We start from the raw sequence: 23,783 nt of genomic DNA on the forward strand, positions 1-23,783 counted from the left end.
TGAATTTAATATCCAAAAATTTATATGCATACATATATGGTTAAGAATGTTTCTTTTAAATATAGTTTCATGAAGCTATTGTTAATCTTATACACCAAAATTACATCTTAAGCAATTAAGCATATATGTACTTTAATTAATGTCTTATACTATATGTATATATGTTATCGAAATATACAACTTTGGTTTTTTAAAGGTATAAGGAATATATATCCTCATAATCAAAAATGATATATGGGTACCAATCTAATTATAACCGTAATCCAATGTACTTTAATTTTCATTTATATATTCCCCATCTAGAATGTTAATAACACAACAATACTTTTCTACATGATATATAAGTTTATTATCAGAATTTCTGGATGAGCATATAACTAATAATATTGTTTTCATATCTCACCATTTACTTTTTGTTTTTATAAATATATATTCAAAAATATTATTATAAGCACCATTTCTAGAATAATAAACACCGAAATCTTTAAATATGATTCGAATTTTTACATAATAAAAGTTGTCTACTCATATCTTTAAAAGTACATTCATATAAAAATATAATATATGCCCATATTAAATATCATAGATATAATAAATTATAATTATGATAACACCTACATAGGATAAATAATTTGTACTCATTTATTTATATTATATGATGAATCATTAATTAATCACAAAAAGTATTGTAAATTTATTATTAAAATTAAATATAACAAAATTTTTATTATCTATGCATATAATATTTATATAATTTCACAAATCATCATTATCTTATATTTCTTAATAATACATATATCTTACTAAATATAGTATTGAAATGAACCACCAATATATTGGTAAAAATCACTATTTTATATTCGTATTATAAGGATGGCATAATCAATAAAAAACATTCAATTATTAAGACAGCAAAATAAAAATAGTCTATTAAAACTATATCTAAGTTTGGACATACATCTTTATAATTAATAATAACTATTTATACACCCTTTATTGAATTAAATGGAATTAATATAATTATTACGATTAAAGGCGTTTTGGTAACTATTATAAATCCGCATTCTATAAAATTGAAACATGATAAAACATTGAATTTTAAAAGCACAGACATCTTTTATCATGTTTAACTATATGTATTAAATTTTAAAATTAATTATTGATGATAACATTTCAACCTAAAAATTCATTCATATAAATAATATCCGATTAATTAGAACTTTAAATATGAAACAAAATCAAAATTAGACATATCCATTTGATAAGTTTGTATAATTTATATATTTTAAAACATATACACATCTTTTATATTTATATTTTTGGGGTGGTGTTAAAAAATAATTTATCCTTTTGTGTAATGATATAAGATGTGTAATAATTCATAACTATGTGGTTTGTTTATAAGATATTTTTTATTATTCTTATCAATGATGAAAAATTTAGAAATTTAATCTTTCTTAATTAAATGGCTACAAGAATTTTTGTAAGCATTTCCGATATTTCATTTTAATTCCAAATACCTACAAATTTTTAAGTAAATTATATACTCATGCACATATATTTATCAAGACAGATTACACCCACCATGTTAACATATATTTTTTTAAGAGAAATCAAGACAATAAATAATACTAAGTTTTTTAATATAAATTTTTTATGACTTTTTAATACTATTCTATGCGATGAAATGTAATATAACACATCCATTAAAAATGTTTCAAGATATAATTTGAGTTGTATGTTTTGCATGGATAGCATGCAAATGTTTGTAAAAATATACACATATTTAAAAAATAAAATAAAAATGATATATAAAACGTAAGTTAAGTGTTCATTAGCATATTCCATAATTGATAGCAAACAAATTTGGCACTCAAAAAAATAATCGTAATTACAAATATTAACTAGTTTCTAATCATCCATTTGTTGTGTATTATTAAAACGAGTATATAATAGTATAGACAAAGTGATCATGTAATTTAGGTAAATTGTACATAAATATCTATTCTTTTGATTAATATTGTTAAACTTCATAATCGATATACTCAAATTATTCATAAAAGTTATTACATTTTATATTAAAGGTATTCTTATAATTTTCCTGAATTTTATTATAGAATAAAATATGCATGAACTTTGTTTCCTGTTTTCATTGTAAGTGCATTTATATTCATTTTTTGCCAATAAACATTTCCTAAATTTTAACTTAGGGATACTTTATAAGCGTTTATTATTATTTTGCCATGAATAATCATCTTGTTTGTTACTGCTGGATCTTATTTTCAATTCATCTCCATTTTCTAATTTTATAGTATCTATCTCACCATTTAATAACTTCCGAATCGCTTTGGCTGCATTTTCTGTTTCATTAAAATTTTTATTATCCCCATTATTATAGCTGAATCCCATGGTAAACAATAAGGCGAATATAAGGATAATACATAAAGTATATGAATACTTTGGAAAACGCGTCATTTTTATATAATTAAAAAAAAATTGTTATATAGACAAATGTTGAAAATTGAAACATAAAATAGGTTATATATTTTTTGAAATGAAAGTAATTTGTAAAATATAATTAACAAATTGGAAATAAAATTATGGTTGTTTAAAAAGACAATAATCATTAAAAAAACTATTTTTTAAATATAATAAATTAAACAATATAACATTCTTTGGCTTTTGATAGCTAGATAGCTAAATATATCTTATGAGAAATATTTATAAAAAAAAATGTTTTAAAAACGTAAATAGCTATAACGCTTGTGTTTGTTTTAATATAGCTAGCTTACAATAAAACAACATACTATTGTATTGAACAAAATACTAAAATTATAATTTAAATAAAACATTATGAATAACTTAGTCAAGCTTTGAAAACGGACAAAAATAATCAAAAAGACAATTATACTTTTTATTAAATATAAGAACAAGAATACAATATCTATAATTTATTCATTTGAAGGTAGAGAAGTTTTAGATATATTTAAAAGTAACACATAAAAAATATTGTATACAAAATTATTACAGTATTCAAAACGATTTATAAAAATTAATAAGGGGTCAATATATAGTTTGTGGAAGAAAGTAAATATTGACTCTTAAAAAGGGAAAATCCATACACATAATTATAGGAATACACCCTTATAATAATTTTATAAAATATATTTATTCTTATCTTGTTATACCCAGTATAAATTAATAAATTAGTATGCATCATTACTTAACGATATAACTAAATTATATATTAGTTATGATGTGTTTGTTTGATTATGATTGTAAAGGGTCTAAAAGCTGGCAAACTTCAGGAATAATGGGAGGGCATAATTTTAAAAAAACATCTTCCCAAAATAAAATATTGTAAATATAGAAAGTTTAAAACATTCATACATTTCAATATAATACAAATAGTTGCATCAAAATGCAAATTAAAAATATGAATTATTATTTGAGGAACACGCATTTTATTACATTAGAACAAAGCAATTCTATTGCCTTTATAGATGTCATTTTTTTAAAATATACATTACAACCTCAAAAAAATATGTTTTAAAAATAGTTAAGAAAACATGAATTCGTATTTTCAAAATATTTATACATCTTACCATATTCAGGGTTATTTTGACTATACTAACATAACAAAAAAAAATATAGATAATATATAATTTGCATAATATTTATTTTATTATATACATAAATATTTTTTACAAAAAAAAAAATATATACATAATATTTTTAAAATACGGTATTTAAAATATATTTTGTTTAATATCCATTATTCTCTTTTTCTATATAGGCACAAAATAAATGTATATGTAACATAACAAAAATATGAAATTCATTTTTTACTCTATAAAATGTGTTATTATTTTGTGGTACATATCTGAGATTTTTATAAAAGCTAATGTTGTTAAAACAATTAAAAATATAAGATACTTTATACCTGTTAAAAACAATAAAACGTTTAAAATAAAAAAAAAAATTAACTTATATAATACAAAGACTATAAAAATGGGTGAAATGGAACATTCATTTATCGATATAGGATCAAATTTAACAGATAAAATGTTCGACGGAATCTACAATAAGAAAAAGCATGAAAATGATTTAAAATAGTAAGAAAATTTAAATACATAAACTAGACATTTGTATTATAAACATATACATATCCAACCCACTAATATATAATTATCCCATAAAATATCTATAAATTTTTAGTGTTTTGAATAGAGCCAAGTATCACAATGTAGAGAAAATCATAATAACATGTACATGCATCGAAGATATTGATAAATCTTTAAACATTTGCGAAACATACGGTTTGTTTTTATATTATTTATAGTAGACAATTTATTTCATACATTTCAAATGTACACATACATATACCCATATTTTTTCTCATGTAGACCCTAAAGGGGAATTTCTTTTTTTAACGGCTGGAGTTCATCCTACAAATTCCTATGAATTCATCGATAGAAGTAAAATTGAGGAAAATGATATAATAGCAAAAAATGAATTTGAAGAATTTTTAAAATATTATAAAAACGAACCCAATAAACAAAACCTTACTAACTTGGAATCTGACATAAAAAACCAGAATCTAAAAGTAGACAAAAATACATTAAATGGTGATTTATACATTCCTGGATTTTTATATAATGAACAAGATAGAAATTATTTAAATAAATTAAAAGATAAAATAGAAAAACATAGCAATAGAATTGTATGTTTAGGGGAAATGGGATTAGATTTTGATAGATTACATTTTTGTCCCAAATATGTTCAAATTAAATATTTTATATATCAATTAAAATTAGTTGAAATGTTTAAATTGCCAATTTTTTTACACATGAGAAATTGTTCAGATACTTTTTTTGAAATTTTAGAAAAATATAAACCCTTGATCGAACAAGTTGGTGGAGTTATTCATAGTTTTACAGATAAAGAAGAAATTATTCAAAAAATAACAAATTACAAAAACTTATATATAGGGGTAAATGGATGTTCTTTAAAAACACCTGAAAATATTAATGTCGTTAAAAAAATACCAATGGATCTTTTATTATTAGAAACAGATTCCCCTTGGTGTTCTATAAAAAAATCACATGCTTCATATCATTACATTAAGGACAAATATGAAAAAAGAAATTACACAAACTTAAAGAAAATTAAAAATATACTCCAATGTGATGACACTGTTATATTTAAGGATAGGAACGAGCCATATAATATTGTGTAATTTTTTTTTAATTATTTATATTAAAATGTTCTATAGTTATACACATTTTATATCATCATCAAAATGTGGCTGTTTATTTTAATTTATTTAATCCCAATCGAATTATATTTATATATAAACCCATTAATTATTTGGGAATTTTTTTTTTTTTTCCAGGGATGTAGCCGAAATAGCTTACAAAATAAGGGAAGATAATATGTCGTTTAATTCATTTTGCCAAAAGTAAGAAAATTAATCTTCAAATATTTTCTATACGTGTATTACAATATAATAGAATATTATTTGTATATTTTATTAATGCTATATGTAATGCAGTTTTTTATACTTTATTGAATAAATTATTTATTTTATCATCTTTATATTATTTTTATTTTTTTTTTATTTACTATTTGTTTAATTTTACATATAGTTGTGTATATACATTTGAACATAATTAATTTATGTATTTTGTTGTTTTTTTGCAAAAGAGTACGATGCAATACAGTAAAGCTATTTAAAAAATTAAGATAAAAATTTTATATCGAATCATAAATACATTAACAACCTATATTGTAAAAAAAAAAAACACAAAACTTTTTTATTGACGGAATACCAAATGATATAAATAACAAAGACCAAAAAAGGAACCAAAGAAGTGACACTATAAAATTGTTTAAGTGTATAATACATATTATGGAAAACCAAAAAAAAAATGATTCAAAGGATTCAGTAAAGGCACATTTTGAAGCGGTAACCATTAAAATATACATTTTTCATGCCATTTTCCCTTAACTAACTTATAGTTTTAATATTTCATACAAACTATTTATTTTTGTTGTTTCAAAAATAGATTGAAGAATGTAAGGATAAAAAAGAAAAGTATGTAAGATGTTTCAATAATTGGTATAGAAACAATTTCCTTAAAGGGGATTTAACACAAGCCTGTGATGATTATTATGAGGACTATCAAATATGCATAATAGTAAACAAATCAAACTAATCAAATGTCCATTATATATCTTGTTATGTGACATACATAACCATTAATGAGATTCATATTTTATTATATTTATTTTTTTATAGAATGATTTGAATAAAAAGGGTTTAGGTCATTTGCGTGATTTGAACAAGTAAACATATTCCCACACACACATACATCCATATAACATATAAAATAAACATATAAAATAAACATATAAAATAAACATATAAAATAAACATATAAAATAAACATATAAAATAAACATATAAAATAAACATATAAAATAAACACATAAAATAAACATATAAAATAAACATATAAAATGAAAAATGATAAAATATTCAAATTTGTAAACATTTTACTATTGTTTTGTTATAGATAAGCATAGCCATCCTTAACAACTTCAAACATGTAAACATAGTTGCAAAAAAAAAAAAAAAACAAATATATAAAAGAAGATATTATATAATGATAATATGAAAACATATTAAAAATATACAATTTTATGCACAGTTGAAAAGTATAGAACACATAAAAGACAATAAAAATATGTGAAAACGGAAATAAGGTGTAATTGCATATTCCTTCACATAATTGTAAAATTATATGTAGGTTATAGATTAAATTGAAGTAAAACTCATCGGATTTTTATGATAAATTTGTATATTTGTATATAGAAAATATTTTTTGTAATTTCTTCCAAATATTCATTTTTATTGAATAAACTGTTATAAGTTCAAATATTTTTTTTTAAAACATTTAATTTTTTATATTATATTAATGGTGGGAAATTTTATAATATAAACTTCCCCCTTTTTTTGTCTTTTCATTTTTTTTTTATTTGTAAATATGCATTTTTTTACATAAACTCAATTTTTATTTTTGAACAAATTTAGAACAAATATATATTTTTACAAACTTCCAAATTTATATTATTTCAAATAATTTTTAATATATTACCTCAAATAAATACATACACACATATTCGCTTTTATTTTAATTTTTCAAACTTATAGGAAACTATCATATGTTTGGTTTAAATCGAGTTTCCTTCACAAACACATTATTTATTTTTATTTTTTGAAAATAACCTAAAAATATATTACTAAAATACTTTTATTTTAATACATACTACTCTATATTCTCTGTTAAAACATCATATTTTTTTTTTCTTTTCTGTAAAGGTTACTCCATTCGATTGATTGCTTGCGATTTTATTTTCAATATGTATATCTGGCATTATATATTTTATATTTTCACCATTAATTGGTAAATTGTAATTGTATATATATTCTGGATAGCCATTATGATAATAATGAGGCATATTTAAAGGATAATATAAATATGGATTATTACCTATATTCTGATTATTATATAAATAGTATAAGTTCATATCTATATTGTTTTTGTACATATTTGGATTCCCTAAAAAAGTGAAAAGCAAAACATAATTTATATACTCATAAATGTTATTCTCTTTGTATGAACTCATATTTTATCACATATTTATATGTCTATACAAAATTAAATATAAAAATATACATACCTAATAAATTATATTGTGGAATATTTATAATATGACCATAGGGTTTTATTTTATTCAAATGCTCTCTTTTGGGGGGATATTCGAATCCTTTACCTTTAATATATTTTTTCCCCTTTTCATTTTTATCCTTTATGTTTCCATTTTTCCTATTAAAATACGTGTTCTTAAAATAAAAAAATATATATATTGTATATACATATATATGTGTGTGAATATTTTCATATATATAATTTTTTTTAGCTATACTGATAGTGGCTTTATAACAAAGGACACGCTTAAGGGGAATTCTAGCAACTCACTTAATCGCTTCCTACAAAATATTATAACAAAAAAGTTCAGTCATAAAATGTCTGCACTTGTAAATCCACATGTATACAATTATGTATGTACATTTTTTTTTTTAATTACGTTAATATGTTTTTTAAATAGTTGGAATAATTTTTCATCCATATTTTGAAAAATATTTCATTTTCCCTTATACACAGTTGGATACCAGAAAGATCTACTAAATTAAATTCTTCTCCGATTGATAAAAGGACCTACAAATACGTTTTATAAAAATTGGGAAAATTTATAAATATGTTCATTCTATTATTAATTATGTACAACCTTATACATATATATGTCAAGTTTATTCCTGTGTCTATTTGACTAATATATTTTTACCATCTTTTCCCATATTAAATCAGCAGTACTATTTTTGAAATTGTTTGCATCCTTTATAATACAAATAAACCCGTTCGAATATTCCTACAATTATTAAAAATATTTTGCACACATATATTTTTGTTCATATATTTTTTACTTTTTTCCTTGCATGTTCAGGCATTTTTTATTTCATATATTTTTACTTCATAGAGAGGCTTAAAATTTTGCTTGAAAAGATAAATATTATAATATTCCTTAATAGAAGACGGAGATTTCATATATTTGTAGTTTCTGAAAAGTGTAAAAAATGTATATCAATATCAATGATTATATTGAAATGGTGTATTTTTTTTTAATTTAAATATTTTTTATTTACTTGTAAAACTTCTCTATCGTGTTGAAGGGCTCCAAAGTTGTCAAACTGCTCATGTACTGATCATAGGATTTTCGTTTTTCGTTGTCAAATGAAAATGTCCATGAATTTTGCAAATATTTTTCATTCTAAAAAAATAAAGAAAAAATGCACACATAAGTTAGAATATATCATATAAAAAATATCTATTTTACATAAATACCCTCAAAATAATCCATATAAATATTTTCTCATATTCAAAATTATTATTTCATAGCTTACTTTATTCTTTGTTTTTTTATTTCCTCCCTTTTTGGGGTTTATTTTATTTTTTTTTTTAGTATTAATTTCATTATTTTCCAAACTGCTTGAAATATTTTCTCCCCCGTTATTTTGTTCTTTGTTTCCATCACCATTAACATTGTTTACACTTTTTTTATGGATGTTATTTTTGTCCTTTTCAAATTCAGGATTATCATTATTACATATTTCACTAGTTTTGTCTGATTTATTGTCATTCTTTTTTTTTGAATTATCTTTGTTTTTTTTATTAATTTCGCCATCGTTAAATTCAACTAATTTTTCACTATTTATATAACTACTATTACTAGTGATATTAGTACTATCAATACTAATATTGCTCATTAATGTTTCATTACTTTTTTCTTCACATTGGTCTTTTCCATTTTCATTTTCTTCTTTACAATCCATTTTGTTTATTGTTTTTTTATTTGACAAACTTGTTGTATCGCTTTGGCTGTTTTCACTTAAATCACACTTGTCATTACCAGTATTTAATTTTTCTTGAATGCTATTATTATCCTCTTTTGAATTTTTTTTTTTACTTTTAAAAAATGATTTTATTTTTATTCTACTTTTTTTTATATCCTCATTATTATTTTTGGTATTACTAATTTCGATGTTGCTACACAAATCGATACCTTTATCTTCATCCTTTTCAATCTCAATATAATTTATATCATTAATACACTCTGAATTTTTCGTCATTTTTTTTAAATCATAAATAATATTATATAGCTAAATTGAAATAGTATATATATAAGTATACATAGTGTAAATTATGATTTTTTTTTGTGGTGTATTTTACGTACAATTCATATACAAATATACAACACTATATTAAGGGTTTTGAAAAAATAAATTATTAAAAGATATTTTATTTTTATTATAAAAAATTTTTTTTGTTGTTTTAGCTAATACAAATATAGAGTTAAAAATATGCATAAATAATAGGTGTTAATAATATAAAATATAGAATTAATTATATGTGCATATGATATATAAGGGAAATTGTTAAATGGCTATATAATAAACATATAGAGAAATAGTTGATAAATATGTTTAAAATACGAATAAAATATAAAAGTTGTTAGCTTATTTCAACAAATATACATATAACTATCTTGTTTCATTTTGTATGAACAAATTAAATAAATATATATGAATTTTTTTTTATATAAATATTATGTAGAGATTGTATTGTATATATGTGTAATCCCCAAAACTGTAATTTTACCATATTTTAATAAACATTTATTTAAAAGATTTCCAAATACAAATAACGAAATAATATATATAATGATAGGTTGAATGGAAGGAAAAAATCCAAAACAAAAAATATATATTTTTTTTAAATATATAGAAAAATATATTTATAATAAAATGAACGTATACTATATTTTTTAAATACATAGGATAGTATATATACCTATGACAGACACAGTATATTAAGTAAAAAAAAAAATACCTTAAATAAAAATTTATTTATGCACTTTATATAAATTTTCCCTTTTTATTGAAAAAAAGTGTAATAAGAATTAATAAGTAATAATAAAATAAAGAATAACATAGATCTTCATTATATCATAGCAATTAGTTTAATATTATCCACTTTTATAATTTTATTTTATTTTATCAAACTGTTATATATACCTTTTTAATACATTAAAATAATAAAATTTTTAAATGATGTTGCATAGCAATTAAACAAATTATAAATATATTCCTACAGAATTGTTAAATATATACTAATAACACATATATTACACGAAATAAAAAGTGTACATATTATTAAGCAACTTTTGCATATATTATATGTACAATGCTAATACTTGTTTAAACACAAAATGCTTTTTAAAGGGAATAAAACACTGAATGATTTCCCTTATCATATGTGTTGGTTTGGTTTAAAACCAGACTTAAAAAATTTAAACAATAGTAATTTTAACTTTAATTGTTTAGAGGAAATATATTTATTTCGTTTTTCAAATATTAACAGTTTTAATTTATTAAATTTAAATCATTCAAGTAATAATTATGTAAATGTTTGGTTTGATAATCTGGACAATCTCATTAAATGCTTTAAAATTAAATATTCCTCAAATAAATCGAAAATTTATTTATATCAACAATACTTTGATAAAAAATACCCAATTAATGATGTTTTCACATACAAAAATCCTCAACAATTTTATTAACCATTTTATATAAAGCTAGCTTGTACATGCATAATTGTGTATTTTTTTTTTTTTACATAGCTAGCTATTTTACCATTTTTTTTGCGGTGAAAATAATCACACACATGTTTCTATACCATTATATGGTCTAAATTACAGCTACATAATCTTTTAAAACTACATATTTATATGTATACTTGCTTGTTATACTAGTTTCCTATTTTATTGCTTATTAACTTATTCTTGTTGCAACATTTTTAACATGACCAAGCAAGGTAATATGGATCAAAATGCATGAACAAATCAAGTTATTGGATGTACAAGAATTAAAAATTCTTTTTATAGAAGAATACAATGAATATATCAAGTTAGTTAAAACCGTAGAATTATATCATCAAAAAATGCAACTAAATTGGTTCAAATTTCATTTATTTTATGAAAACACTGAAAATAATATTCCGAAATATTACTCAATAAATAAACAAGTCAAAAATAAAGTTAATAACAAGACAAATACCATGGACAATAATTTATGTAATACTAGTGATGGCGGAAAAAAGAAAAGACTATCGGAAGATTATTCAAATTATAAAAGTATTGAAGAAGATCTAAAATGTATTTATAAACAAGAAAAAAATAATGAATGTTACTATTTCAAGGCACACAATAATGATAAACCACGTTCCCTCATTTTACATTTTTTAAGGGATGTCCCAAATTCTGTTGAATTATATATGAATATTAAAATAAAAAATTTGAATAAATTAAAAAATGGTGTACTAACACAATTAAATAAGTTTTGTAAAGTACAAATAAATAAAATTTATTCTCTTATAATGTTATGTGAAATCAAATTAAATAATTCCCATTTATCTCAAAAAATGGAAATACACAATAAAAGTATTATACATAAAAATATAAAAAATATAATTATCCTTTGTAAAAAAATTATACATGAAGTTACAAAAAATATGATTCCTTTCTTTTTTTTATTTAATTTATTTTCCAAACCTGATTATTTTGAATATCAATTTGACCATTTCAATAACCTAATTCAAATGTTGGACATGTAACAAAACTAAGAAAAACACACAAGATAAAATACTAAATAAGTTTATATATACATAATATTACCATTATCCCGTTTATTTATTTTTATGTCTATTTAAGATCTATATATTGGCTACCCTATGTTTTGACAAAGATTATGCTTATAAAAAAAATAAATATATCTAAAATAAAAATAGTATATAAAATTAAAATAATATATATGTATTTTTTTACTTAAATTTTTTAGTGCATGCTTTATTCATATTTTACTATATATTGTTGTTTTTTAGTTTATATTATTATTTTGTTTCTACATTTTTTTTCTACATTTTTTTTCTACAATTTTTTTTCTACATTTTTTTTTCAAATATTTGTATACACAGTTTTCCTTCATAAATTTATAAGCCCCTTTCGGAAGTATTAATATATTCATATATAAATTGTTTTTTTTTTTTAAATAGGTTTTATTATCCATTATTTATAATGTAAACATTTTGTTTGTTTATAAAAAAAACATAAAAAATATTATATGTAACTATATTTATGTTTTTATATATTTCTATATATATTATACTGTATTTATAACATTTTTTAAAAAACATTTTTTAAGTGGAAGAATGAAAAAATAAAGAAAACATTTGATGTTTTTTTTTTTTCTTATTTTTGTTGTTTAATATTGAAGGGGAAAAAATAAGTATCACTATTTATAAAACTATATGAATATAAAGAAAATATACATAAAATTTTTTTTTATGATAACTTCATTTTGTTTGAATTATATAGCTAAAAATATATTGTGTTATTCAAATGAAAAAAAAAATATTTTTTTTCTAAATAGAACAAATGTTCATAATAATATATTATTGTATGGTTTAAAAAATACACATGGGAAAAATAATATAAGGAGGGTTAAACATTTCAATCAACTCTTCTTTGAAAAAAAAATATTTTACATTAACAAAAGTATAGAACGAAAATTCTTTGCAAATAACATTTTTAGAATGAGTGACCATCAGCCTTTTGTGGTAAGCATATATAAAATGTCACAAAAAAATAATTGAAATAGATTGATATAATTTACCCTTCATTATTTTTTTCTTTACTTTTTTATTTCTACTTACAAAGATATTTATGCTCGGAGGTCCTGGTAGTGGGAAAGGAACACAATGCAAACTAATTCAAGAAAACTTTGATTTTATTCACATTAGTGCAGGTTATTTTCAGTCACCATATTCCATATAATTTTCACATACATTGTCAAAATTGTGACACCCCTTAATTTGTTTATCCTTTTTTATATAGGCGACTGCCTACGGGAATATTTAATAAAATGCGAAAAAAATGAAGCAGATCCAAAATACAAAGAAATTGTAGAAGACTCTATAAACAATGGTTATTCAAATAAAACGACAATTAATTTTTTATATACATAGTTATTATATTTACCAAAACATATATACTGTCCTATTCCCCTTTATATATAACACTGTCAAATAATTTACACATTAAAAAATGTTTTACTCATTCTCTTGGTTTTAGGAAAAATTGCACCCGCAGAAATAACTATAGAACTAATGAAAAATAAAATGCAAAACGAAATTAATAGAATGAAAAAAAATGAAGAAAAATGTAATAATGAACATGTAGAACAATTAAATAGTTTTTCATTTTCTTCATTAGATAATAAAATAAATTTAGAAAATACTAATATAGATAAAAATAGTGATAAATTAAAATATGATAACAATATATGTGAAAATAATTATGTATTAGATATATTAAAAAAAAATAAAATACAAAAAAAACCAAAATATAAATTTATAATTGATGGATTTCCAAGAAATTATAATAATCTTAATGGATGGATAAATATTGTTAAAAACTATGCATATGTTCATTTATGTATATTTCTTTATTGTGATGAAGAACATATGATTAAAAGGTGTATAAATCGTGGATTAATTAGTGGTACTTTTATTTTATAGAAAAATGTTCATACATTTTAACCCCGACCTATACAATCTCCTTCACATGTCTTGCTTTACTACCCCACAATATAAACACATACACATAATACATTTTTTTCTCCCCCTTAAACTTCTCAGGACGAGTAGACGACAACATAAGTACTCTCAAGAAAAGATTTGAAACACACAATAAAGGTTGTACTCCTATAATAAACCTATTTTTGAGTGAAAACAAATGCATTTTTATTAATGCAAATAAAACTATTGAAGGTGTATGGACCGATATGAAATATGTTTTTGAAAATATGTAAAAATACCAATCACAAATTAAATCTACACATTTTTATTTGTTCTATTTTTATCAATTATATACATATGTGAAGTACAACTTTTTATTTATTATATGATATATTTTTTACTGTCTTTAAATTTGATTATTATAATTTATATCCCAATTATCACTGTAATAATAGGGTTTTAAAAACAGTTTTGATATGTTAAGGATTTGTTCACACAAGTTTATTCTTTATTTTATGTATGCATACAATTTTACTTGCTCAAACACGTATATCCTCATTATATAATTGTTTATAAATATTTTATACCTTTTTAATAACAAACTATAATTTTAAGTTTTTTTTTTTGCTTTATTTAATAATAAATGCATAAGAAATATATATAAAATAATTTCGGGAATATATATGTAAAGAAAATAAGACACAACATTGTGAAAAAAAAAATGAGAAAAAAATACGGAAAAATTATTTGCATTTTTAAACCTGGAAAAATAAATGAGTATATATATTTCTCCCCTCTTTTCATAAAACTTTTTTTGTCAAACTTCTAAAAAAGGAAATACTAATGGGCGGATAAATTATTACTCCACCATTAAATGTTACGTACACAAATAAAAAAGCAACTGAAAATATGAAACAAGAAAAAATTTATATAAAACAATTTTTTATATGCACATATGTAAACTCAAACATATGTCCATAATTGTTTTTACATAAAATAAATGATAAATTGAATTTTATATAAAGGAGGGAGAGAAAAGAAAAAAGTTGCATATATGCATACATATAAAACTGTATTATTATAACTACATTGATCCTTACAATGTAGTCATACTTTCCTTCATTCTCCAGAATGAGGGGTTATAATATAAATTACTAGCCAAATAATGAAAATATGTGTTAATTTTTTTTTTTTCAAATTTTTTATGACTTGTTCATATTTTTTTTTCTTTTTTTTTTTTTTTCCCACATTTGCACACATTTTCACCTCACTGATTCATGGAAAACGCTTGCTCATAAAACTTTTGTCCAGCTTTATTTGTCTCTCTCCAATGGTATAAAAAGTTTTTAAAAAGTTCTGTTCGTTGATCATGATTTAAATTCAAATAGTTATCAACCTGCTCATTTATTTCTTCATCAGAATTAATTATAAATGGATTATTTTCTTGGCTAGTTATGTTGGATTGACTAAAAATGCTAGTCCTATTTTTTAGTCCATTTTCCAATTCATCAATTTTACAATGTAATAATGTTTTATCACTTAATAAAACATTTTTTTCATTTTCAATTTTCGAATTTTCTAATCTTAATATATCAATTTGATTAACTAATGATATATTTTCATTATTTAATACTTCAACCTGTTTTCTCAAATCATTTATTTCTTTATTAAGTTCAAATTCATTTTGTGCAATTTTTCGTAATTGCTGATTTTCATTAATCACTTTATTCATTTCCATTTCTAAATCATTGTTTAAGTCTACTAATGTTTGAACATTCTTATTTAAATTAGTTATTGTTCCCTCTGAACAGTTTTTAACTCTATTAAATTTTTCATCATAAGTATTTATAATATTTCTTAATTCTTCGATTTTTATATGACTATTCTTTTCCCTTTTTAAAGTCTCTTTTAATAATTCTGAAACTTTGTTATAACTAATTCGAATTTTGTTTATTTCTTCAGTACTTTTTTTTCGGCTTCTTTTTAAACACTCACAATAACTTAGTAATTCTTGAAATAAATAAACTATGTCTTTTTTTTTTTCTTCTCCATAATATTTCGAAGGAATACCCAAATATTCTAAATTGCTTTCACTATTTATATGACCACTTATATTATTATTTATCGTTCCATTTTTTGGAAAAAAATTCATATTAATTATACCTGATTGGCTTAAATTATTATTAGGGACAAGCCCATTTTCGTTTCCCTCTACACTTATACGATGGTCACCCACCAAGGATTTATTAACAATATTGGTTATACTATTGCTAACATTATTAACACTGGTAATATTATTATTACAGGATTCGCTAGCACATGTACTGCTTCTTGTTTGGTTACTGTTGCTCTTATTTACTAATCCATAACTTAGCCCATCAAGTAATCCTCTGTTTGATACACCATTATATATGTCATTTACCGCTCTATTACTTAAGCGATTTATATCATAAATATCTGAATTATTGTTTTTTATTTGGACAGAATTATAATCATTATTCATGGGATTAGTCATACAATTTGAATTTACAATACTAATATGTTTATTATTATTATTCCCAATATTGTCATTATTGCTACCTAGATTATTATTACTCATTCTTGGTGATTTGCTATTAAATGTAAGGATAGTATCTTTTCCTTTTTTTAATGTACTTGTAATAAAATTATCATTTTTTCGCATATTATTATCATCATCATACCAATTCGTATGACTATTTATATTACTGTTTAAAATATCATCATCATTTACATTTTGTATCACCTTATTTTCAATATCCTTTTTTTCATTATTTATATTTGTTCCACTTTTTTTGGGCGCAAAAAGTATAGCTTGTTTCATATGAATATAATTTTTTTTAATGCTGCTATTATTATATACGTCCATATTATTACAACTATTACTATTTTTGTACTTTCACAATTTCGTAATACTTTTTGTTGTATCACTCCAGTTGCCAAACGAGTCTTTCATGAGTAATGAACTAAAACTTATTACTTAAATTATATTCTTCTTTATTTATCATACATACATATATATATTTTATTTTTACATTTCCTGTTTCTTTTATCTTATTAATTTATTTATTATTTTATCTAATTAATGTGTATTCCTCAATATATATATTTTTTTTATCATATACATACATTATATTTATAATTTTTTAATTATTTGTACATTGATTTTTTTTATCTTTATATTTTCGCCAGACCTTTAACTAGCCACTCTTTATTTTATATATTTTTTTTTTTCTTAACATTTAAAAATATTTGCCTTAAAAAATATGACCATGTTAATATATTATTTTATATTTTATTATATTTTTTTTTTTTCAAAAGTTGCAATAAATCGTATGGACATGTATATGTAGAGATATATCCCTATCGAATTAGTAACCATATTTATATATAAAATTTGCTTAACAAATTTATGTTATTAGTTATTTTATTATAAATATATATAATTGTCTACGCCCTGTTAATGTGTATTCAGACATATTGACAAACATTTCAAATAACTGAAAAAATTAAATAAACTTTACGCTATTACATTTTCTTACACTTTAATTGTGTGTGTGTGCGAAGGAAATGAACAAGTATAATTATATTGGTGATATAAAAATAAAAGAAAAAAATTATTTAAATTGACAAATTATTTCATTGGCTTATTTATTCTTATTATAATTTAACCTAATATAATCCTCAAAATTATATTCCTAAGTATTATGCCAACATGTAGTATTGTTCTTATACCTTTCTCACTACAAGCATGTATTATATAGCTCCCAATTTATTTTCAACAAAATTATTATCTTTATTTTTACCTGACCAGCTAGCTATTTTTCGAAAAAAAATGTATAATTAGCTAGAAAGTACATACCAAAATACGTAAAAAAAGGGAAAACGAAATACCTCACTACTTATAATGCTATCTTTTAATTTAATTTTAAAAAAATATAGCGGAATAAAGAACAACACTTCTTAGTTATTACACATATTATCCCCATAGAACGATCACATATATTTCCATACCTTTTTTATAAACTCATTCAAGGGATAATAAAAATTCATATACATATGTATCCATTTTTTTTTCTCGGTGTAAAACACTTACTCTTATATTATTTAAAAGCCTTTCATGTGATTAAACTTTTTTAAAAAAATTTATAAAAAAGAATGGGAGTTTACTTTTGCTATGATTTCATGTTATTTTGCCATACATATAAACACCTTTTCCCTTATGCACATATTTATAAAAAAAAATTGAAACCTCAACACATTTAATTTCCTTTTTTTTTTTAATTGCCCATTTTCCCCTCTCCCTATTATGTATAAGACAAAAAAAAATAAATTAGATGGAGGCATATTTAACATTACATATTTATGAATAAAATCGTTTTAATAAAAGAAATAATATCATATAAAAATGACGAAAAGAAATATCATAATAAAATACATTTAAAATAAAAATGTAAAAGCATTATTAATAAAAAATAAAAGATATATTTTTTCCAAGCCCTTATTTTTTTGGTATATGCATATAATAGCTTTAAAAAAAAACCCACTAAAAAAATTGTAAAAGGTCACAAAAATACACACTTTCATTAAAATTATTAATAAAGGGAAATAAAGAGAAAATATTCAAAGTAATATTATATATTTTATATTATTTATTATTTTTTGAAATTTTTTTTTTTGTATCTCAAATTATTATGCATTTTTTTTATTGTATTTCTCTTTTTCATAATAGTGTATAGCCCCTTTCCAGCTAGATAAAAATAATCAAGAAATTCAAAATTAGGGGTATTTCAAAAAAAAACATATGTGTGTATATAATATAAGAGGCTTATTGAGATGAATATTTGTTTACACATATAAATACGAAAGAAATTATTTCAATGTAAATCTGATTATGTATCAGTATTTCCACTTTTATTCTATACAGCCAACTATATAAAATTATTTGAATTTGGCTTACTTCACTAATTCCCTTCTTTCTTTCGAATTTAAACATGGAGTTTAATCTAGACGATTTTAATGATTTCGACAAGTTAGATAATATTTTAATAAATGAAATAGAGAAAGAAAAAAAACAAAATGCTGGAGACAAACGTAAATTTGACATATACGATGAGTATCAAGAACTACTAAACAATAAAATACAAAAAAAGAAAAACAAAAAAAAAGAAACTGTAAATAATAATTATGAAAATGTCAGTAATATTTATGAACAAGGTCAGGAAAATATACAAACAAATGATAATTATCATATATTATTCAATCGAGAATTTCACAACCATTACATATTTAACGATTATAAATACTTAAAAGAATATGTGTATAAAAATAATTTAATGAGTGATGATATATATTTTAAAAGAGATGAAGTTATAATAAAAAATAGAATCGATTCACAAAAAATGTTTCAAACTAATGAAGATTTAACTGATTTTATAAAAATTTATGATGTTAATAATAATTATCCACCAATTTATTTGAACTCATTTAAAAAAACAGATGCAGACACCACTTCTCAATCCCCTCACAGTCATTCTTTCAAAACATATGACGAAGAAGAAAACACATATACATTTACAAAACCGAAAAAAGAATGTTTTAGAGATATGCTAGAAAGAGTATTAAATGAAATAAAACAAGAGAATCTAGATAAAGAAAAAAAAAATAGATATGAATATACATCTACAAATTTTATGTCTAACGAAAACGATGAACCAAATATAGTGTCTCAAAAAATAGCTAGCGAAAATATTAATTTTGTAGAAAAATATAGAGGCAAATATTTTTCAGAACTTTTAACAGATGAAGCTATAAATAGAGAAGTCCTTTTATGGATAAAACAATGGAATGATTTAATAAAAAAAGAAAAAGAAATTATGTATAAAAATAATGAAGAAGAAAAAAGAGAATATTTTAAAAAATTTAATGAATTTCAAAAAATATTATTATTAGGTGGTTCACCAGGAAAAGGAAAAACTACTTTAGCTTATGTAATTGCTAATCATTTCAAATTTAATGTTATTGAAATAAATGGTAGTGATGAAAGAAACAAAGAAACATTGATCCCATTTATAGAATCCATTGTTTGTAATAATTCTATAGGATCAAAACCAAACATTTGTATAATTGATGAAATCGATGGATTATCTAGTACACATCAAAATATCGAAGCTATTATGAACTTCTTAAATAAAAAAAATAAAAAAAATATGAGTATAATAAAAAGACCAATTATATGTATATGTAATGATATATATCATAAAAGTTTAAAAGAATTAAGAAAAGTTTCTAAAGTTGTTTTAGTTGAAAATATAAATATACAAATGCTAAAAGGAAGAATTAATTATATATGTGATAAAGAAAATATTAAAATTAGTAATGAAGCTATAAATAAATTAATAGATATTTATAAGTCAGACATTAGAGCAATTCTTAATACAATTTATTTTCTTTCCCTTGGTTGTCGTTCAATAAAATCAAATGGAAATACAAACAATAATGAAGATGCTAATTCATTGTCTTACACTAATCATAATAACAAAACTGTAATTACCTTAGACACACTAAACTCATATTTATTTCACAAAGATGCAAATACCAGTTATGTTGAATTGCTAAATATTATATATGTAAAAAATAAAAATAAAAAATTAATAAAAAAGTTATTATCCGAATGCTATAACTTTTTTCATATAAGCTTAGGAACAGAATATAATTATCTACAATCTTATTATTATATATATGATAATTTATTAAATATCCCTTTTAACGATTTTGATTTTTCGAAACTTGGATATAGTCTAGACTTCTTAGCATTTTGTGATCATCTAGAATATAAACAAAAACAAATATTAAATTATTCTTTACAAAAAATGTTATATTTATCTGTTTATTTATTTATACTTATTATAAATTTAAATACTAATTCATATGTACAATATATACTAATGAATAATAGTACAAGTAACCATTTTCGAAAAAAACAAATCGATTTAAAAAACATGAAAAATAATTTTATTAATGAAAAATTTGCAGTTATTACATATAAATATATATATTCAAAATATTTCTATTCAGAAATTTTGAATTATATATTTGCATTTTTTTATACAAATGAATTTTTTTTCAAAAATGTCCATTTATGGGGAAAACAAAATTATTACAAAGATATAGATTTTCCTAAATATATTTTAGTACCTTATGAATATAAAAATGTTAGTAAATTCAAATTATTTTCTTTAAAAATTTTATTTCTCATGACAATATTTAATATATCATTCACAAGTATTTCTTCTTCATTATCCACATCTCAATTAGAATCCACAGTTACATCTAAATCGAATACACAAACAGAATCCAAATCGGTAGCTAGCCAAAATGTAAACAAAAATAACACCTTTTTAAATAATAATATGACTAAAGTATATATATTCGATCCATTTGTTGATGATTTATTAATATATGCTCAAAAAAGAAATAATGTTCCTTTTTCTTCTTACCCATACAACCAAAACAAACAAACAAATAATTATATGACAAGTACTACATCTTTTAATTTCAAAACATTACCAAACATTCTAAATAATGATATATGTGAAGCTTTGAATGAATTAAAAAGTTGGATAAATAATATATCTATAAAATATAACAAAAAAAATACACAAAATAAAGAAAAACATCTAAACCAGATGCAAATTGTTAAATCATCTTACAACCATAAAAATACAAAAAAATCAACATTCGATGTTAATTATACTTCGAATTTTGAACAATCATTAACGGATATAATCTTAATTGCATATCAAGATGGATATCAATATGCATACAACTATTATTTTTTAAATCAACAAAATGAAAATACATATAAAGGAAATAAACAAAATGATAAAAATTCAAATATGGTCTTAGATCAAATTGTACCTCAAACTAAAATACTAAGCAATAAAGATAATTCCATATTTACAATTTCAGATCTAATTGCTCAAGAAAAATCATATATGACAAAATATATAAGCAATAATAAAAATATTTATTTTTCAGGAAAATATATTAAGACATCAGGTTATTATAAAAATGTGGAAGAACGCTGTAATGCAGTTTTACAGCCATTAAACTTTTATGTCATGGGAAATAAATAATTTTTTTTTTTTATTTCAAAAATTTTTAAATTATACAATCTATATATTTTTTAAACAATAAACTTCTCTAAATATGAATATACCCTTCTTTTATTTGGATTGAAAACATGTTTATGTGTTTATATTTCATGATATTATACATATGTTTATTATAAAATATTATCCATACATTTTTTCTATTTCTTTCTATAAATATATATGTTACTATTTTTCTGTTTTTTTAATTTTATCGTGAACTTATGATGAAATTCAAAATGACCCACGCTGACCCAGGCCCATAAATGTGCCGTTTAATTCAAGTCAGCTTTTTAATTATACAACTAAATAAAAAAAATTCACTTAAAAAAAAATATAAATCTAACAAAAAAATTATTATCTTATACAATATGTGATAAAACGTGATTGTATGCATATTTTTATTTTTTCCACTTTTTTATATAAACACATGTTGACGTGATTACCTCATAATCCTTACCTCAATATACAAAATAATTAAAACGCCGTAAAACTTTTAATGCATTTCTCTTTTCAATTTTTTAGTAATGGCTATTTTTTTTTATATATCACAATGCTTTCCGTTATGTGTATTCATATATTATGCTCATAAAATTTATTAAAAAAAAGAATGGGAACTAACAAACTTGAAAATCTGAAGAACAGTATAAATACATTTGAAATATTTATGAACCAATATATTGTAAAATACAAAAATAGCAAAGTTTGCTATATGTGTAAGGTAAAAAGAAATACATTTCTCCTCAAAAATGTTAATATAAATATGTGCGAAAAATGTTATGTACATGCTATTTTTTTTTTATCCATATTATTACTATCATTTCCTGTCTGCATGGATATACAAAAAATATTTACATCCACCATTTCTTATTTATTATTTCAACATTCAGAACAAAATAAATATGAATGATGTTCAAAAAATGGAAGATATTTGCCCCAAAATGTGGAAATATTTTCATGGCATAATTAACCAGCCACAATGTCCTCTACAAAGGTTAAAAAAAAAAAACCTGACCATGTTCATAATTTTTTGTTATTTATTTTAAAAAGTCATATATTTTATGTTAAATATTATGAACAAGGAATAAATAAAAAACACACAAATTATTATCATATATAACTCATACATTTTAATATCATATTGTGGCATATTACACCACCTTATCATTCTATCTGTTTCTTTTTTTTCTCTTTTTATTTTTAGCTTTGGAAAAGTTTTAAAAGTAAAAGATTTAAGGTTTGAAGAACTAGAAAAGTATAAGGATATTTTACAAAGAAAGTAAAAGCCCAAATACAGATTGCCAAAACCTGTTCATATATACATATGTAGAATTAAAAAAAATAAAGCTATTTT

General features: G+C 21.5%; 10 protein-coding genes across 10 annotated transcripts; 7 read left to right on the forward strand and 3 right to left on the reverse strand.

Moving 5' to 3' along the window:
• Positions 1 to 2,217: 2,217 nt before the first annotated feature.
• On the reverse strand, positions 2,218 to 2,475 carry PVVCY_0200150 (conserved Plasmodium protein, unknown function; the record flags this gene model as incomplete). The annotated part of the gene is made up of 1 exon (XM_008628199.2): positions 2,218 to 2,475. The coding sequence occupies one exon, from the start codon at positions 2,473 to 2,475 to the stop codon at positions 2,218 to 2,220; it is 258 nt and encodes an 85-aa protein (XP_008626421.2).
• A 1,356-nt stretch (positions 2,476 to 3,831) lies between these two features.
• On the forward strand, positions 3,832 to 5,749 carry PVVCY_0200160 (TatD-like deoxyribonuclease, putative; the record flags this gene model as incomplete). The annotated part of the gene is made up of 5 exons (XM_008628198.2): positions 3,832 to 4,115; positions 4,219 to 4,319; positions 4,407 to 5,235; positions 5,396 to 5,461; positions 5,707 to 5,749. 5 exons carry the CDS (start codon positions 3,832 to 3,834, stop codon positions 5,747 to 5,749), a joined length of 1,323 nt encoding a protein of 440 aa, XP_008626420.2.
• A 162-nt stretch (positions 5,750 to 5,911) lies between these two features.
• PVVCY_0200170 (conserved protein, unknown function) lies at positions 5,912 to 6,352 on the forward strand (the record flags this gene model as incomplete). The annotated part of the gene is made up of 3 exons (XM_008628197.2): positions 5,912 to 5,968; positions 6,069 to 6,200; positions 6,302 to 6,352. 3 exons carry the CDS (start codon positions 5,912 to 5,914, stop codon positions 6,350 to 6,352), a joined length of 240 nt encoding a protein of 79 aa, XP_008626419.2.
• Positions 6,353 to 7,356: 1,004 nt separating this feature from the next.
• Positions 7,357 to 9,754, reverse strand: PVVCY_0200180 (eukaryotic translation initiation factor 4E, putative; the record flags this gene model as incomplete). Its single annotated transcript, XM_008628196.1, has 8 exons — positions 7,357 to 7,625; positions 7,747 to 7,909; positions 7,993 to 8,056; positions 8,155 to 8,285; positions 8,413 to 8,496; positions 8,598 to 8,685; positions 8,771 to 8,895; positions 9,029 to 9,754. The coding sequence occupies 8 exons, from the start codon at positions 9,752 to 9,754 to the stop codon at positions 7,357 to 7,359; spliced, it is 1,650 nt and encodes a 549-aa protein (XP_008626418.1).
• A 1,139-nt stretch (positions 9,755 to 10,893) lies between these two features.
• PVVCY_0200190 (conserved Plasmodium protein, unknown function) lies at positions 10,894 to 11,244 on the forward strand (the record flags this gene model as incomplete). Its single annotated transcript, XM_008628195.1, has 1 exon — positions 10,894 to 11,244. One exon carries the CDS (start codon positions 10,894 to 10,896, stop codon positions 11,242 to 11,244), a length of 351 nt encoding a protein of 116 aa, XP_008626417.1.
• A 269-nt stretch (positions 11,245 to 11,513) lies between these two features.
• Positions 11,514 to 12,296, forward strand: PVVCY_0200200 (conserved Plasmodium protein, unknown function; the record flags this gene model as incomplete). Its single annotated transcript, XM_037634318.1, has 1 exon — positions 11,514 to 12,296. The coding sequence occupies one exon, from the start codon at positions 11,514 to 11,516 to the stop codon at positions 12,294 to 12,296; it is 783 nt and encodes a 260-aa protein (XP_037490050.1).
• Positions 12,297 to 12,989: 693 nt separating this feature from the next.
• Positions 12,990 to 14,551, forward strand: PVVCY_0200210 (UMP-CMP kinase, putative; the record flags this gene model as incomplete). Its single annotated transcript, XM_037634320.1, has 5 exons — positions 12,990 to 13,298; positions 13,399 to 13,486; positions 13,576 to 13,665; positions 13,813 to 14,241; positions 14,379 to 14,551. 5 exons carry the CDS (start codon positions 12,990 to 12,992, stop codon positions 14,549 to 14,551), a joined length of 1,089 nt encoding a protein of 362 aa, XP_037490051.1.
• Positions 14,552 to 15,525: 974 nt separating this feature from the next.
• On the reverse strand, positions 15,526 to 17,145 carry PVVCY_0200220 (conserved Plasmodium protein, unknown function; the record flags this gene model as incomplete). Its single annotated transcript, XM_008628193.2, has 1 exon — positions 15,526 to 17,145. One exon carries the CDS (start codon positions 17,143 to 17,145, stop codon positions 15,526 to 15,528), a length of 1,620 nt encoding a protein of 539 aa, XP_008626415.1.
• Positions 17,146 to 19,270: 2,125 nt separating this feature from the next.
• On the forward strand, positions 19,271 to 22,414 carry PVVCY_0200230 (replication factor c protein, putative; the record flags this gene model as incomplete). Its single annotated transcript, XM_008628192.2, has 1 exon — positions 19,271 to 22,414. The coding sequence occupies one exon, from the start codon at positions 19,271 to 19,273 to the stop codon at positions 22,412 to 22,414; it is 3,144 nt and encodes a 1,047-aa protein (XP_008626414.2).
• A 625-nt stretch (positions 22,415 to 23,039) lies between these two features.
• Positions 23,040 to 23,712, forward strand: PVVCY_0200240 (conserved Plasmodium protein, unknown function; the record flags this gene model as incomplete). Its single annotated transcript, XM_008628191.2, has 3 exons — positions 23,040 to 23,150; positions 23,320 to 23,423; positions 23,634 to 23,712. The coding sequence occupies 3 exons, from the start codon at positions 23,040 to 23,042 to the stop codon at positions 23,710 to 23,712; spliced, it is 294 nt and encodes a 97-aa protein (XP_008626413.1).
• Between the last annotated feature and the right edge of the window lie 71 nt (positions 23,713 to 23,783).

The sequence above is a fragment of the Plasmodium vinckei genome, assembly GCF_900681995.1.
Source record: "Plasmodium vinckei vinckei genome assembly, chromosome: PVVCY_02".
Lineage (NCBI taxonomy): Eukaryota > Apicomplexa > Aconoidasida > Haemosporida > Plasmodiidae > Plasmodium > Plasmodium vinckei.